Below are 15,267 nucleotides of genomic sequence, written 5' to 3' on the forward strand. Positions count from 1 at the left end.
CACTCCCGGGGCAGGAGGGAGCTCAGCAGAGGCCGGCAGGGAAAGCAGCAGCAGGATCAGTCCCTGTGTGTGGACAGTTCCTTGGCTCGGTGTGTTCTGCCTGCTGGCCTCGCTGGTGACACCGGAGTGTGATGCTTGTTGCTGAGGTAACGGGATCAGTGTGATTGCTCCCGCAAAGGTGGCGGGGACTTCTCGGATGGCAGCGTCAACAAACCGGCTCTTTTGGGAAGAGGCTGGGCAGCGTCTCGTGCTGTTTGACACTGGTGCTGTGCACTCGTGACAGTGCTCTGGCGATTTGACTTGACAGGCAGAGTGGCCGGGAGGAGCAGGGATGATTCACAGTCAACATTTCAGGGCAGGATCTGGGATTTCAGGAGAACAGAGGCTCTGTTTCTGTTCCTCTCAAAGTCAGTGTGGTTACTCCGTGTGCTCTGTGGGCTCAGGAGGGGCCTGCTGGGAGCCTCACTGCTCCTGCTGGTGGCCTGGGCAGGGGGATGGGCAGGGGTTCCTGGGAGCCATCCAGGCCACGGTTCCCCTGCAGGAAAGGAAGGTGAGGAGCTCTGGGGGCAGGTCCTGTGTGCTGCTTCTTTTGCCACAGGACTGAGGGTACCCCAGTGCTCACCCATGGCCACAGGGCCAGCCCAACCTTACGGGGGGCCCTGAGCAGCACCCACAAACTGTGAGCTTTTGTTTGCCCAGTGCCCCCACCCCAGTGAGGTCAGGCAGGTCACAGCTGCAGCTCCCACCAGGCCAGGCTTTGCTGGCTCCAGCAGCAGGGCCAGGAGCCCTGGAGCATCCCAGGTCCCAAAGGAGCCATGGGGCCTGTGCCAGCCTCCCTGTAGCACCTCTGCCTATTCTGCCTATTTGAATTCCCCAAAGCTAATTCAGCCTGCTTCGGGGGAGCCAGAGGAGAGGGAAGGAGGGTAGGTACATCTGGGTATGAGGAAGGAGTGAAAAGGGCTTGGAGTGCGGAGGGGGGCTTTGGGTGTAGGGGGTGAGATGCTGAGCAGAGCTGGGATGCTGAGAGGAGCTTCGGGTGCTACAGGGAGCTTGGAGACAAGGAGCAGTGAGATGGGGCAAGAGACCGGGCACAGGCTGATGGGGGGCCTGCAGTGGGAGCACTGCCCAGCCTGGGGAGGCACCGGGACTCCCAGAGCGGGAAGAAGCCGAGAAGGACGGAGGACACCACAGCCAACCGCGTGCCGGGGGCTGCTGCGGGAGCCGTCCCCGGGCTGCTCGGTGGGGCCGGGGCGAACAGGGGGGAGCTGCGGGCGGGGCCGGAGCTCCGGGCGCTGCGCGGGGGCCGGGGCGGCCGCCGGAGCCCTCCCCCGCCGCTCTCTCCTCTCTCTCCCCGCTCTCCGCTCCGCTCCGGTCCGCCCTCCGCCGCGCCCCCGCTCCGCTCCGCTCCGCCGCCAGCGCCCGCCCCCGCCCGGCCCGGCCCCGCTCGGCGCCGAGCGGCTCGGATCGCATCGGCTCCGCTCCGCTCGGCTCCGCTCGCCCAGCTCGCCCCGCCGCAGGATGCCGGGGCCCCGCGGGCTCTGCCTGCTCGCCCTGCTGCTGCTGGGCACCCCCGCGGCCCCGCGGCCAGGTAAGCGGGGAGGAGCGGGGAGGAGCGGGCCGGGGATGCGGGGCTCGCCGTCTCCCAGCTGCGGGGAGGGGGCACCGCCCGGCGCGGGGGGGATGCAGCCGGCACCGGGGAGGGGGCGATCGCAGCGGGAAGGGCTGCTGGAAGCGGCCGTGCCACCCCCGATCGGGGACTCCCCCGCTTGTGCTGCACCCCGGGCCGGGATGAAACTTCTGGCATTGCGGGGAAGCGCAGCGGGGCCCGGCGGAACGCGGAGCTCAGCACCGAGGGGCGGACAGCTCCCGCCGGCCGGCAGCGCTCCGGGAGCCGCGTCCGCACCGGGAACCGAGCGCCAAGGCGGCCGCGGCCTCCCGGGAGCCGTGCCGGACCCTTCGCCTCCCTCCAGAAGGGAGAGCAGCCCCCGGTGTCCCCAGCCTTCCGTGTGTCCCCAGCCCCCGGTGTCCCCAGCCCCCCGTGTCCCCAGCCCCCGGTGTCTCTCCAGCCCCCCACTTCCATGTCCCCACTGGTGTTCCCGAGCCACCGTCTCGGTCAGCGGGTGTCGGTGGGGGGTGTGAGTGTTTACCAGGGGCTGCCTGCTCGTTCCACGTGTCCCCCGTTTCCACGCAGACCCGCTCCCTCTCCCACTGCTGCGATGCCAGACCTAAGAATAGGCTCCGGGATGCGCTCGCGGGTGACTTGGCAAAGTCATCGCAAACTCGCGTGAGGCTCGGAGACGACTGAAGCGGCGCCTGTGCCCAGTCCCTCGGCACTGCTGGGGTGCCAGGATGAGGCAGCTGGGCTCCGGTGTGTGTCTGGGTGGGGTTCCCAGCGCGGATTGCTCAGTGGGAGAACGGGAGAGGCCAGTGTGTGCTGGCGCTGCAGTGTGCTCGGGGCCTGAGGCTGCCCTCCGGGGCTGGCAGGGTGCTCATAGCAAACACAACCGGCTCCTGGTGTCAGGAGTGCTGTGCAGTGCTCTCTGCCCACTCCAGTCCCTGCTCTCATGGTCAGATTGCATTAAATGACTTTGACTTTTCGGTCTGAAACCCGGCTCTCCAGACAGGGATTGTATTACAGAATCCATCCTTTCTGGGCAGCAAAACAGCAGTGGATGTAGAGGGTGGCATTTCTCCCTCACCTGCATGGGTTTGTGTTCTGTGGACGTGCACGTACGTGTGGAGGAATCAGATGCAAAGTCCCTGCCAGTTCTGGCACCCTGTTCCAGCACGGGGACACGCAGAGAGCCACATTCCTCTGGTGTGTTACACAAACGCTCTGGTCCGGGCTGCCGGTGCTCTGTGTGAGAGCAGCCACCATCCCGGGCTCCTGGGGGGCCTGGAGGAGCTGGGGAGAAAAGGCAGCAAGCACAGGCCCAGTGAGAGCTGTCAGCTCCCTCAGTGCCTCGTGTGCCGAGGCAGGAGGGCTGCCCCAGTCCCACGGGGAGCATCAGCAGGCAGTCCAGCTCCCGGGAACAGGATTTGGCACAATCTGCCATAAATCTCATGGTGGAAGAACACAGTGTGCTGAACTCCTCTTTTCTTGGCAGAGAGAGGGAGCTGATAAATTGTTGACCCTTTACAAGGTTTGGTGAATTATTGCAGTAAAATCCCAACTCCTGCCTACGCAGCCTGGAGCCGCTGGCTACGTGGCAGCTCTGCCCGTGCCTGGGGGCAGTCTTGCCCATCTCTGTGGAGGGCAACACAGCCAGGGGCCCTGAGCAGCAAATCCTGCTGTTCTGCAGCTGGGGGGGAGCAGGATCAGACCCCGCAGAGCCAGATTGCTCTGCTCCATCTGCTGCTCTTTCTGTTCGTGCGTCCAAGAAAAAGCCATTTTCACATGACTTGCACCCATCGGGTGCTTGGCTGGTGGCTTTGGGTGCTCGGCACTGGTGAAGCCATTTAGATCACCAGAGAGGAGGTGTGAAAGCCTCTCCTCTGCTCTCGGCATCCGCTCGCACCCACCCACCGGCGCAGAGCAGAGCAGGCAGCAGAGGCACGTCCCTGCACAGGAGGGACCTGTGCCAGGAGGCTCCGGGCAGCCTGTGCCGGAGCAGCGGCATCCCAGGAACGTGGGCACCAACAGGGACATTTATTTGTGCCCTGGAATGGGTGGGCAAACACGGGGGGAGCGGGCAGCAGAGCACAGAGAGGGCAGAGCTGCCCGTGCTGCCCGTGCAGGCTCAGCCCCTGGCGCTGGGGATGGCAGGGGCACAGCTGAACCTCTGGGAGATCCAGGGTTTCTAAATATTTTTGGGGTGTCCAATATAGGCTGTGATGAGACCAGCAAACCCTGCCCCAGGCAGATGAGGGTGCTGAACTTGGGCTCCTCTGCACCCCCAAGGTTTGCACCCTCCTTTCTCTTTCTCGAGGCACGGGGGCACTCCTGGGGGGGCTGTCACAGCCCAATAGCGAGGACAGAGTTCCCCCTGGCTCCGTGGTGAGCCCAGCACCACGGGAGGCTGTTTCCAGAGGATCAGGTGTGTCCAGCAGGAAGGAAAACCGAGCGTGAACTCGGAGAGGGCTGCAACAAGTGCGTGGTGAGCTCTGGCGGCAGCACCCCGAGCAATGAGATAACAGCACAGAGCCAGGCTGCCAGCACAGATAACGGGAATGGGGCTTGTCTGATGGAAAGCTATCAAAGGCCATGGCAAATGGCTCCTCTTCCTTCTCTCCTCCTTGGCAGAAAGGACGAGGAGAGCCTGGATCAGGAGTAAATGAAATTAGTCTCTCTCAGCCCTCTGCTTCGGTATTTTTTGCCGTTATGAATATACAAAGATGCCATTTCAAGCGCAGTTTTGTGGATGTCACAGTGTCACAGACATTTCCTTCTGTACGTTTTTAACTTCTCCTTCACTGAGGAATCTGGTAGCAGGATTTAGGGCTGAGGAGCCAGGCTGCGCCGAGTCAGCTGAATGTGCTCCCTTGGCATCCAGAGCGGCAGCAGAGATCTTGGAATAGCAAACCGTGTAAAAAGGGAAGTGTGTGATCCATCCCTTGGAAGTCAGGTGGTGCTGGGTTCGGAAGTTAATGGATAATAAGTGATGGATGAGGCAGAGGAGTGCCAGGGCATTGCTGGACAGGTAACATGGGCATCAAAATGGGCTGGTGGGAGCGTGGCCCGTCCTGCCAGCAGGCAGGGATGTTCCCTGGGTATTCCAGGTCAGCGCCGAGCGCTGGGGTGCTTTGTTATCCCATTTTGTACAGACAGTTTTTTTTTAATGAAATGGGCTTTGTCTGATTAAATAACACACAGCTTTTGATGTAGACTACAAGCAGCCTCAGAAATCTGTGTATTTTCCATTCTCTGTCACTGCAATGAGCGCAGCTGCTTCCAGTGGGCTTTGGGAACAAAAAAAACCCGAAACCAGAGTAACCTTCTGTGAGCAATCCGAAAGTTATTTACTTGATGTGATTTTATTTTTCGAATATTTGAAAGTGGTTACTGAGCAGTAAAATAGGCTCCAAGGAAATCCTGTTACAAAACACAGGCTCTATTTTAATTAGCATGACGTGAGTGACACGGCTGGAACCGGGGCTGCCACCGAGTGCATCTTTCAGGAGCTCGGAGATGTCTGTAGGAAACACGGCATGAGCACCGGCTTTCCAATTTTCCAGTCCATCAGGATGGATTTACACCCTTGTCAGGGGTATGAAATTGCTGGATGTGGTGGTGAGAGCTGTGTGTCTTTAACCACTTGGCTTGCAGGGTGCTCTGCAAGGTGGGGATGTGCCTGTCCCTGTCACGGGAGGGGCAAGGGGACACCGGCACCCCAAGAGCACCCAGCCCTCTGTCCTTGCCAGGGCTTCAGCAGGATGAGCAGCAGGATGAGCCACACTGGAGCCTGGGGATGGAGGGCAGCACCTGCACAGGCCCCTTCTGGCAGGGCAGAGTGTGGGGCCAAAGCCAACGTTGCCAGCAGAAAGCTCGGGGTGCAGCTGGTGCCATCCCCCAGCTGGTACACCCCAAACCAGGGGGCAAAGGGCAGGGTGAGGAAGGCTGGTGGAGTGAGAAGAGGTTTGGCATCGCTCTGGCTCAGGCTGCTGCCCTTCAGCTGCTGCTTGTAGCTCCAGGGCTTTCCGGAGCCCTTCCCAAAAGGACCTGCTTCACGAGACGGCTTTTCCTGCTGCTGCACAAGTGAGTGGTGCTGGATTGATGGGATGCAGGGAGCAGATCCGCCTGGTGCAGGTGCCTCAGCTGCTCTCCCTGCAGCCCCGACGCAGTGGCAGGGAACTCAGCCTGCAGGAGCCAGGAGGAAGGGAAGGAGAAGGGCTCTGCAGCAGGAGCGCTTCCCGCCGAGGTGCTCAGAGAGGGAAGGTATCCTTCATTCCAGGGGACAGGCTGGCAGCTCCTGGCTGTCTGTCTCCTTTCACAGCTTGTTAACTGACAAGTTGTTAAGGATGTTCTTGCTCTGTCCCATGGGGCTGGTCCCGCTCTATCCGCATCCTGCTCTATCCACATCCTGCTCTATCCACGGATAAAAATACCTGCACAATGGAAACGGCAGCCAGAGAGAGGAGTGAGAATCTGTGAGAGGAGCAGCCCTGCAGACACCAAGGTCAGTGAAGGAGGAGGAGGAGGTGCTGCAGGTGCCCATGGTGCAGCCCAGGGTGAGGCAGTTGTGCCCCTGCAGCCCATGGGGATCCACAGGGAAGCAGAGATCCATGTGCAGTCCATGGAGGAGCCCGTGCTGGAGCAGGGTCCTGGCAGGATCTGTGTGTCCATGCACAGAGGAGCCCACACTGGAGCATGTTTGCTGGCAGGACTCATGATCCCGTGGAAGAGATCCAGGCTGGAACATCCAATCCCTGACCCTGTGGAGGGGACTCATGCTGGAGAAATCCATGGAGGAATGCAGCCTGTGGGCAGGACTCGGTGGGAAGTTCATGGAGGAATGTCTCCTGTAGGAGCAATGGAGCAGCTTTGGTGAGCACCCAGCATCCATCCAGTGTCAACCCAGCACATCCACAGGGTCAGCTGTGCTGCTGGGAAGATGGGAATCAAATGAACAAACAAATGAACCTCTGCTGCTCAGCTCTGTCACGACTCAGATCTCATCCCTAAGGATTTCCAAAATCAGAGGAGAACCACGGAGCTGGGTGGCTGGAGGAGCCAGCGGGAGTCTGGGACTGAAGAGACAAAGCTGGGAGCAGGGGAGGCTCACGTTCCATACCTGAGAGAGCCATGCTGATGGTGTCCAGCAGAGCCTGTGGCATTGGCTCAGAACCAAGTGCAGGTGGTGGTTATCTCCAACTTGGATCTGCATCCGTGGACCCTGAGGCTGGGGGATTCTTGAGCAGCCACCATCAGTGCATGTGACCTGGGACAGCCCCAGGACCCCCCAAAAATCAGGGGGTGTCAGGGAGGATCTGCCAGGAGCTGTAAAAGTGGAGGCTGTGTCTGGCAGGGAGCAATCCTCTGGCCCTGTGGAGAAGACACCATTCCTGCCCCGGAGTCTTTGTTGGATGTCAGGGATGGGAGATAAGGAGCCCTTTGAAGCGGGAGTTAGTGTCACACTGTCACAGCTGTGGGAGCTGCACTGAGCTCTGCTTCAGGGATCCAGCCCAGGCTCCAGAGCAGGAGCACCTGGATCCAGCCCTGCGGGATGGGGACCCTTTGCTGCACTGCTCTGTCCCGTGGTGGCTCAGGGCTGTCCCCAGGCAGAGGGGATGGCATTCCCAGGGTGCTGAGGAGCTGATCTCCCCTCTGCTCCATCTTTTTGCTCGCTGGAGCTCCCGGCAGTGGTGCAGCTGGGGCTGGCCCGCTCCCAGGGCACAGCCCCGACTCAGACATCTCTCTTTTATTCCTTTTTCCTCCTTTTCCTTTCTCTGGGAAGAGGCCAGAGCAGCAGCTGACCAGCCCCGAGTGCTGGCTGAGCCTGGAGCTTTCCTGATGCACAGCGAGGAGGCTCTGCCTGGATTCCCAGGTCTGCATTGAGCCGGGGCAAACACGGATTTCTCCAGACCTTTCTCCCTTTCCCTGGCCCCAGGAGCCCCAGGACTGCAGTAGGTGTCCAACCCCCAGAGAGCCCAGGAGGCTGGGCAGGGGCCTGGCTCTGTGCCCGCTCCATGGGGCTCAGGACAAAGCACTGGCACCCCAGGACAGATGGCTGCAGCAGGAAGGTGCAAGGAGAACTCCATGGAAGCGCAATCCAAGCTGCTGGCAGTGCAGAGGGATGGGATGAGCAGCCTGGCCACTCAGCCCGGCTCCGAAGGCATCATTCCAAGTGCAAAGCTTTAGTCTAGGAAGGAAATTTGGTGCCAAATGCAAAGGCATCCAAAAACTCGAGCACGACAGAAGGGATAGCTGTGAGATGGATCCCAGAGCGGCGTCATCTGCTCGGCAAGGAGGATTCTCACGTCTCGGCCCGTCTCTCTGTCTTGCACACTGGGGTGGGATGTGCCAAAGTCAGGAGCTGGGGGGCCGGGAGCACCCCAGGGAGGGTGGCTCTGCAGGGGGACCCCCAAGAGGGGACAAGTCCCCAGGGCCTCCAGGGGACACTTGGTGATGTGCTCCAGCCCAAGGGCAGCACAGTGAGGAGCTGGCACTGCCAGCTGGGGCCGGGGCACAGCGGGCAGGAGCGGCTCAGGAGCAGCATGGGGGAGTGAGGGAATGTTCTGGAAAGCGGTCATTTCGGGGCAATTTCAGAGCTAGTCAGAATGGCTGGAAATATTTAAAATTCAAGAGAGAATCTCCATCTGACGTTTTTGGGTGGATTAATGGAGCATGACAACATTTTGTGGATGAGATGCTTCATCTCTGGTAGAGTGGTGGCTGGGGGACAATACCGAGGACATCACTGCTGATGTCCCCTCTGCCACCCTGCATCTCTTCCATGATGATGGGGCTGCACAGGAACGGGGCTTGCATCTCCTGATGCTGATTTAAATGCAATTTCAGTGAAAAAAACAGGCTTTTCCTGACAGTCCCGAACTTCTGTTTGCAAAGATACCAAGTCCCTAAATTGACAGACCACTCTGCAATGAGCCCTAAGAGCTCCCAGCTCTCCCAGTACACCAGCACATCCCTGCCCACCACAGGAGTCCTTGGCAAAGTCCTCTTGGACACATCCAATGCCATTCTTGGAGACCTCAGACTATTCCCAGCACTCTTGGGGTTAATCAGTTCTGGTGCACGGGTCAGATCCTGGAGCAACACTGCCCTAAGCAGCCACCCACGGCAAAGCCACCCCAAAATCTGGGGCCCCAAGGCAAGGAAAAGTTACTTTCCAGGGCACACAGCCCCCACCAGACAATGTGTTTCCCTTCACTCCTTATCCATCCACATTATCCACGCAGCAGTTTTTAAATTGCTTCTGGACACTATATTTACATAAATACGTGAGCCAATGAGGTCTAAAACCCTGGTGAGCCCTAAATGGTGAATTAGGTTTTTGGAAAGAGGATTTTATCAATTTACTGCGAGTGCAAATCAACAGAACAGAATTTACAAACCCATCAAAAAGCGAGGTGACAGTTTGGAATTAATCCTCTGCCCCAGGCACAGGATGTACCTCCACAAACATCTCCCAGCATAAATATATTTGAGAAATAGTGGAGGAAAACGTAACTCCTAATGCCTGAGCACGCTGGCGGCAGCGGGAGATGAATGGAGTTAATGTCATCGGGAAGGTGCTGCCGCCTCCTGCTTTATTTTTATCCAAGACTCAGCGCCCAGCCTGCGCTGAGATATTGCAGTTTGTCTTTGTGCCAGAATTTCCCCCGAAGAAAATCTCCCCGATAATCGCTCTTCCTCATCTATTCCTTTTAAGAAAAAAAATTTAAAAAAAGAATAATAATAATAATTGAATTCAGTTCCTCGGCACCCCTCGCTGCTTGGAGAGGCCCCGGAAGGCTGCGTGTCCTGGGGGGGTGAGCGCCTGTGTCCCCCCGGGTTGGAGGCGGCTGGGGGCCGGATTTTGGGATAAGAACGGGCACCACTGGGGCCATTTGGGCTCAGGGATGCTCGGGGAGAGGGGGATGCTGCTGGTGCCGAGCTCCTCTCCTGGGGAAAGCCGAGCTCTCTGGGTCGCGAACACAAAGCCGTGTCCAAACCCAGCGCAGCATCCTAAATTCCCAACTTCTGCATCTCCTGGGCTCTCTGCTCCCCCAGCGGGATGGGAGCGGTGCCTGCCGAGGGGCTGGGGCTGCTCTCCCGTCCCCCGAGGGCTTCAGAGCTGCCGCCGAGATGGAATCAGCGAGGCAATAACCAGTAAAAGCCAAACTTCTCAAGCTTTCTAATCACAACTAGAAAGGCTCCTTTTCAGCTTTTGTTTCCAGCTCACAGAGGAGCCCGTGGCTGCCAGCGGCGAGATGGCTGGCTTTGTTGTGGAGATGACTGTGAAGGACACAGGCTGTGTTCCCATTTAGGAATGCATTGAGGCTTTCTTGGAATTCATTAGGAAAGGTAGGGAGGGAAGGGTGCAGCAAAACGAGAGTCCCTGCCGCTGCAGCCCGCTCCCCAGGGGGACAGCTTCTCAGTTTTTCCACTGCTAGGCTGTCGTTTACAAGATCTAAATTCCAAAGTGGTTCCGTTCCTCCAGTGGGGCTCATCTGCAGCCAGCCGGGAAGGGGAAGGTGCCCACCCCAGCATCACCGGGCTCTGGTGCCAGCAGGACCCCACATCTCCTCCCCCGGACCCACCTCAGGGATCCTGAACAGCTCTGCTGCAGCTCAGCATGGAATCATGCAATGGTTTGGGTTGGAAGGGCCCTTAAGGCCCATTTTTCTCCACCCCCTGCCATGGCAGGGACACGTTCCACAAGCCCAGGGTGCTCCAAGCCCCGTCCAACCCAGCCTTGGACACTTGCAAGGATCCAGGGGCAGCCACAGCTTCTCCTGTGCCAGGGCCATTCCCTCTTGTCCTGTCACTCCATCCCTTGTCCAAAGTCCCTCTCCAGCTCTCCTGGAGCCCCTTTAGGCACTAGAAGGGGCTGTGAGGTTTCCCTGGAGCCTTTTCTTCTCCAGGTGAGCACTCCCAGCTCCCCAGCCTGGCTCCGAGGGGCTCCAGCCCCATCCCCCATGGGGACGGACAGGGCGAGGGTGACTCACTGTCCTCTCAGGCATTGTCACCCAAGGCCACCAGCAGAACTGAGTCACACAAACACCATCTCCTTCAGTGGCTCAGCTATCCGCTCAAGCTTCCACGAGGAAGGGCTGGATTTTCCCACATTTCCACTCCACATGCACCAGCCTGGCCTCAGGAACAAAGTCTTAAATTATACAGCGCTACATCTCTGATCCAAGCAAGAAGCCCGAGAGAGCAGCAGGGGCAGGAGCCTGCCCAGAATCAGTCACCTCAAACGGGGGGTCAGCTCTGAAAATTCCTTCCTCTGTCCCCCAGCACCATCCCCAGCTACAGCCCAAAGCTTTCTCTCATGGAAAATCCACGTTACAATCTCAGGCTGACCCCCTGCTCCCAGGAAATCAGCTGTTGTGTTTATCGGGAGCCAACAGCCCCAGCCTGGCACCTCCTGCCTCCATCCAGCTGCTGCTCCAGGCTCTGCTGAGCCCCCGGGGCAGGATGTGAGCATCCCTCCGGGGTGGTGGCCAGGGTGGTGCTGAACCTCTGCTTTGCCAGAGCACAGCCCAGGATCCCCGAGCATTGTGTGTCAAAAAGGCAGTGCTTAAACCCAGATTTATGTCTCAGATGTGCCTGTTTTAATCATACTACACTGCTATCAAAAGGACATTAAAAATTACGATTACCCTCTAGGAACATAAACAATGGCAGCAGTGACAAACCCCTCATCCCAGGCGGGTGGCACACGGGTTTGTGTAATTGGCCCATTCATTACCTGCCGGGGAGAAGAGCCAGGTCCCTCCTCACCACATTTCCCCATCCCCAGGGTGGGTCAAAAATGAAATCAGGAGGAAATCTGCCCAGCCAGCAGCGACAGGAGACCAAGGAGCTGCCCAGGAGAAAGTTCAAGGCTCTGCAGCAGGCCCAGCTCCCCCCCAAAACACCCCCAAGGCAGAGCTGAGGGTACAAACGACCGTCCAGGTGAGGTTTAAGGGCTTTCTGTTAACCCAGCTGTGACTCAGGAACAGCTGGATCCCTTCCATGTGTGGGTTTTTGATTTTGTTGTTTAGGGAATTTGGGGGGATAGAAGAAAGTGACATTGCCTAGTGCCTTACAAGGGAGATGCTTTTCCATCAGCATCCTTGGAGCTGTTCCCAAGGTAAACACGGTGGCAGCAACACCCCATGGGCACAGGGGAAGGTGACACAGGTGGGACCCTGTCTGCTGGCCAAGCCCTCTTTGCATGTTTATGATATCCTTTTATCCTTCTATTCCTCAATTTTGGAGAATCCAGGGATTCTGTGGGTGCTGCACTGGGCACAGAGAGGGGTCTGGGTGTCCCACAGCCCGTCAGAATCTTTAGCTGGGCACTGCAGCCCTGGGCAAAGCGTTGTCCTCTGTTCCCAGTGTTCTTGCAGCCCCCCACCAAAGCCTGTCATTATCCTTTCTGATGGAATTCAGATCAATCAAACAGAATAATAGAGCAGAGGTCAAGGAAGGCTGTTCCTTCCCCGGGGAACAAGGGGCTGCGCTCATCAGAAGTACCAGGGAGCCAGTTTAATTGTTCTAAATCTGAGAACGTGCCTGCTAATTGTGTGTCCTCCTGTGCTGGAGAGGGAGCAGAGCTTTGGATGGGAGCTCCCAGCATGCGTGGAGCAGCAGGGCTAAATCAGCTTTTAATTCCCTCAAAAAGCCTGGTTTTCAAGGGTTGATGGTGCCACCCATATAGGGCTGGGAGCAAACTCTGCCCTGTGTGGGAGCACATGGGTGTGGAGGGATGGAGATGGATGTGGAGGGATGGAGATGGATATGGAGGGATGCAGGAGGATGAGGAGGGATGAAAATGGATATGGAGGGATGGAGATGGATATGGAGGGATGCAGGAGGATGAGGAGGGATGCAGAGGGATGAGGAGGTGGCTGGAGCAGGGGACCCAGCAGGGCTGGGCACTGCACCCAGCCCCAGGAGCGAAGCTGCTGCTCCCCATGGAGGAGGACCCTGCTTCTCTCCTGACATTCTGATGGCTAATGGAAATATATTTGCTATCTGTATTAATTAAAATAAAGCACAGCAGCTCGTCATGAGGCTCCGTGGGAGAAGCTGTACATGGGTTATCATCATCCAGCACAGCATCGTGCAGCGATGGAATTAGTTCTGCCAGGCCATCTTTAAAACACAAATCACTGATGGCTGATACAGCTGACAATTAATTATATAAAAACCAGTGTCACTGGGTCTGAGGTGAGGGCTGAGCAGCACCAGCAGCAGCTCAGGGATGGCCCCAGGCTGGGCTGGGTGGTCTCAGGGTCTGGGACACAGAGGAGGGGGGCAAGGCTGTGCCAGCCTCAAACTGCTGCTCTGCCCCCCAGAACGACTCTGGTTTTAGTGAGAAAAAAAATTGAAACGTTCTAGATAGAATTTCAGCCATATCTTGTCTGCCAAGGGGTTTGTTCCTGAAGGAGTGAGCCAGGGCAGGGGCACAGCTGAGGGCTGGACACGGGGATGTGCTGGGGGTTGCAGTTCCCATATGGAGCTGCTGGCAGGATGTGCCAGTGGAGCTGCTCTGCTGCCACCCCCCAAACTGGCCTGACATGAAAAGGATCCAGCAACGAAATGCAGGATATTGCTTGTTTTTTTTGAAGGCAAAACCAAGGAATGGAGGGGGTGACAACCTGCAGCAAGGCCAGGCTGGATGGGGCTTGGAGCATCCTGGTCTGTGCAAGGTGCCCATGGCATGGGGAGGAGCTGCATGGATTAAAGGCCCATCCAACCCAAACCTTTCTGGATTCTGTGCTTCTCTGATCACATCTGGCACCGCTCCAGGCTGTGGAAGAGCATTTGGGAGCCCAGTGTGCCTCACCTCTCAGCCATCCTGGGCAGTTCCGAGGCTGGCAGCAGGAACGGGGAGTGCTGGGCTGTGCCCCAGATCCTGCCAGCCTCGGTGCACAGCCCCTGATCGATGGAGCCCAATAAGTGTAATAACCACAGCCATCAGTAACCCTCCCTGTCCCTGCCTCGCCGATTGCCAGCAGCAGGGCCCTTCCCCAGCTGTCAGGAGTCATTAGGCACCCGAGCTGCATCATTTCAGAGCAGGCAGCAGGGTCTTTTCAAGGGCACCAGGCAGCACCAGGGCCTGCACGGTTCCTACGTGGCCTCGGTGAGGGGAGAAAACGCAAAGAAGATCATTGCCTGGGGAAAAGATTCCCCCTGCAAAGAGGGACACAAGTGATGCCAAAGCCTGCCCTGACACATTGCCCGAGCAGGGACCACGCTTGGTGCCCAGGAGGGAGAACCAGGCCCTGCCCCTGGCTGGGAGCATGGCCTGGGGCATGGGGAATGCCCAGATTGTGCCATTCCCTCATCCTGAACAGCTCCAGCTCTGCTGCCTCTGCCCTGCGTTATCCCAGCAGCTGCATCCCATGGTGGGAACAGAAAACTCCATGTGTGCCCTGTGCCAGATGTCACCTGTGCCACCCTCATTGCTCTGAGGCACCTCTCCACCTTGGCAAGGTGGCCAGGACCTGATGGGCTTCAAATCCTGCCTCAAGATGCCCCAGGACAGCTTTTAAGGCACCCAAAAAAATACATTTTTGGGGTATCCCTGGACAAACACACAGAGGAGAGCAGCCATGGGCAGCAGTGCTGAGGCCACGTCCTGCCCTGCTGCCACAGGGGACAAGTGACACCCCCGAGGTGCTGCCAGCCCCTGCTCCTCCCTCGGCAGCCTGGACCGGAGCCACGCTGTGATTCCTGTTACATCCTGTGAAAGGAGAATAAAGAGCTGCCAAGCAGATTGAGCAGAGGCAGCTCAGCTCTCCCCCAGTTGCTGCAGGGGCTGCGCTGGGAGCTCAGGCAGGAGCTGGGAGAGCCGGGCTGTGATGCTGCTCTGCTCACCTGCACCCCCAACGCTGTCACCTCCTATTTCCAGTGCTGGGCTGGAAATGGAATCAAACCCAGCTGGGAACAGGTGGGACAGCAGAGGAGGTTGGGAATAGCCGCGAATTCCACGGATGTGACTGCCCCAGAGTGAGCCCATCAGGGACTTGTGGCCAGACACAGGAACAGGCAGCGACAGTAATCAGACAACTTTGTCCCTCCAGATGTTTCAGGGCTGTGTATCCAGTGTTTCCCAGTGTCCCCAGGAGCGGGGAATCTGGCTGAGCCCACTCCTGCATCCCTCCTGGATCCCCTCCATCCCCCGAGAGGCAGTGCCAGGGCACAGCACCCCTGCCAAGCCCTCGGCTCCTGCAGCACTGGCACCGAGAGGTGCTGGCATGGCAGGGGGGGCACAGCTGAGCAGAACCAGCCAGGCAGGACCCCCAGGAGTCCCCGGGAGCTCCCAGGATCTCCCTTGGCATCACAGCAGGAGCGGAGCAGGAGCTGCTCTCGCAGGGCTGACCTGCTCCCAAAGAGTTAATCCCAGCACTCGCTTCTCCAGATCTGCTCCACTGCATCTTAACAGTGATGGGAGATTAATTATTTTAGCTGCAGAGAGCTGACTAGAACGGGGTTTTGTAGCTAAATATACTCTCTCTTTAGGAACCCATTTAATTTTATGCCCTGATGTAGACGGCTGGGCTGGATGATTGGCGAAGAAAGAAGGAGCTTCTCTTCCCCCTCTGCAATTTGTAGCCTGAAAAGCTGCCAAAACACTCGATTTCCTCTCCCCAGGTGGGCCCTGAGGAGTG

At 58.2% G+C, this 15,267-nt stretch overlaps 1 protein-coding gene across 1 annotated transcript in view; it reads left to right on the forward strand.

The window, feature by feature from the left end:
• Positions 1-1,518: 1,518 nt before the first annotated feature.
• The window catches only part of SEZ6L (seizure related 6 homolog like), a 34,054-nt gene continuing 20,305 nt past the window's right edge, over positions 1,519-15,267 (forward strand). The window contains 1 exon segment of the mRNA XM_058851772.1: positions 1,519-1,588. Coding sequence (XP_058707755.1) covers positions 1,519-1,588 — 70 coding nt within the window.

Source organism: Poecile atricapillus, chromosome 16, assembly GCF_030490865.1.
Source record: "Poecile atricapillus isolate bPoeAtr1 chromosome 16, bPoeAtr1.hap1, whole genome shotgun sequence".
Classification (NCBI taxonomy): Eukaryota; Metazoa; Chordata; class Aves; order Passeriformes; family Paridae; genus Poecile; species Poecile atricapillus.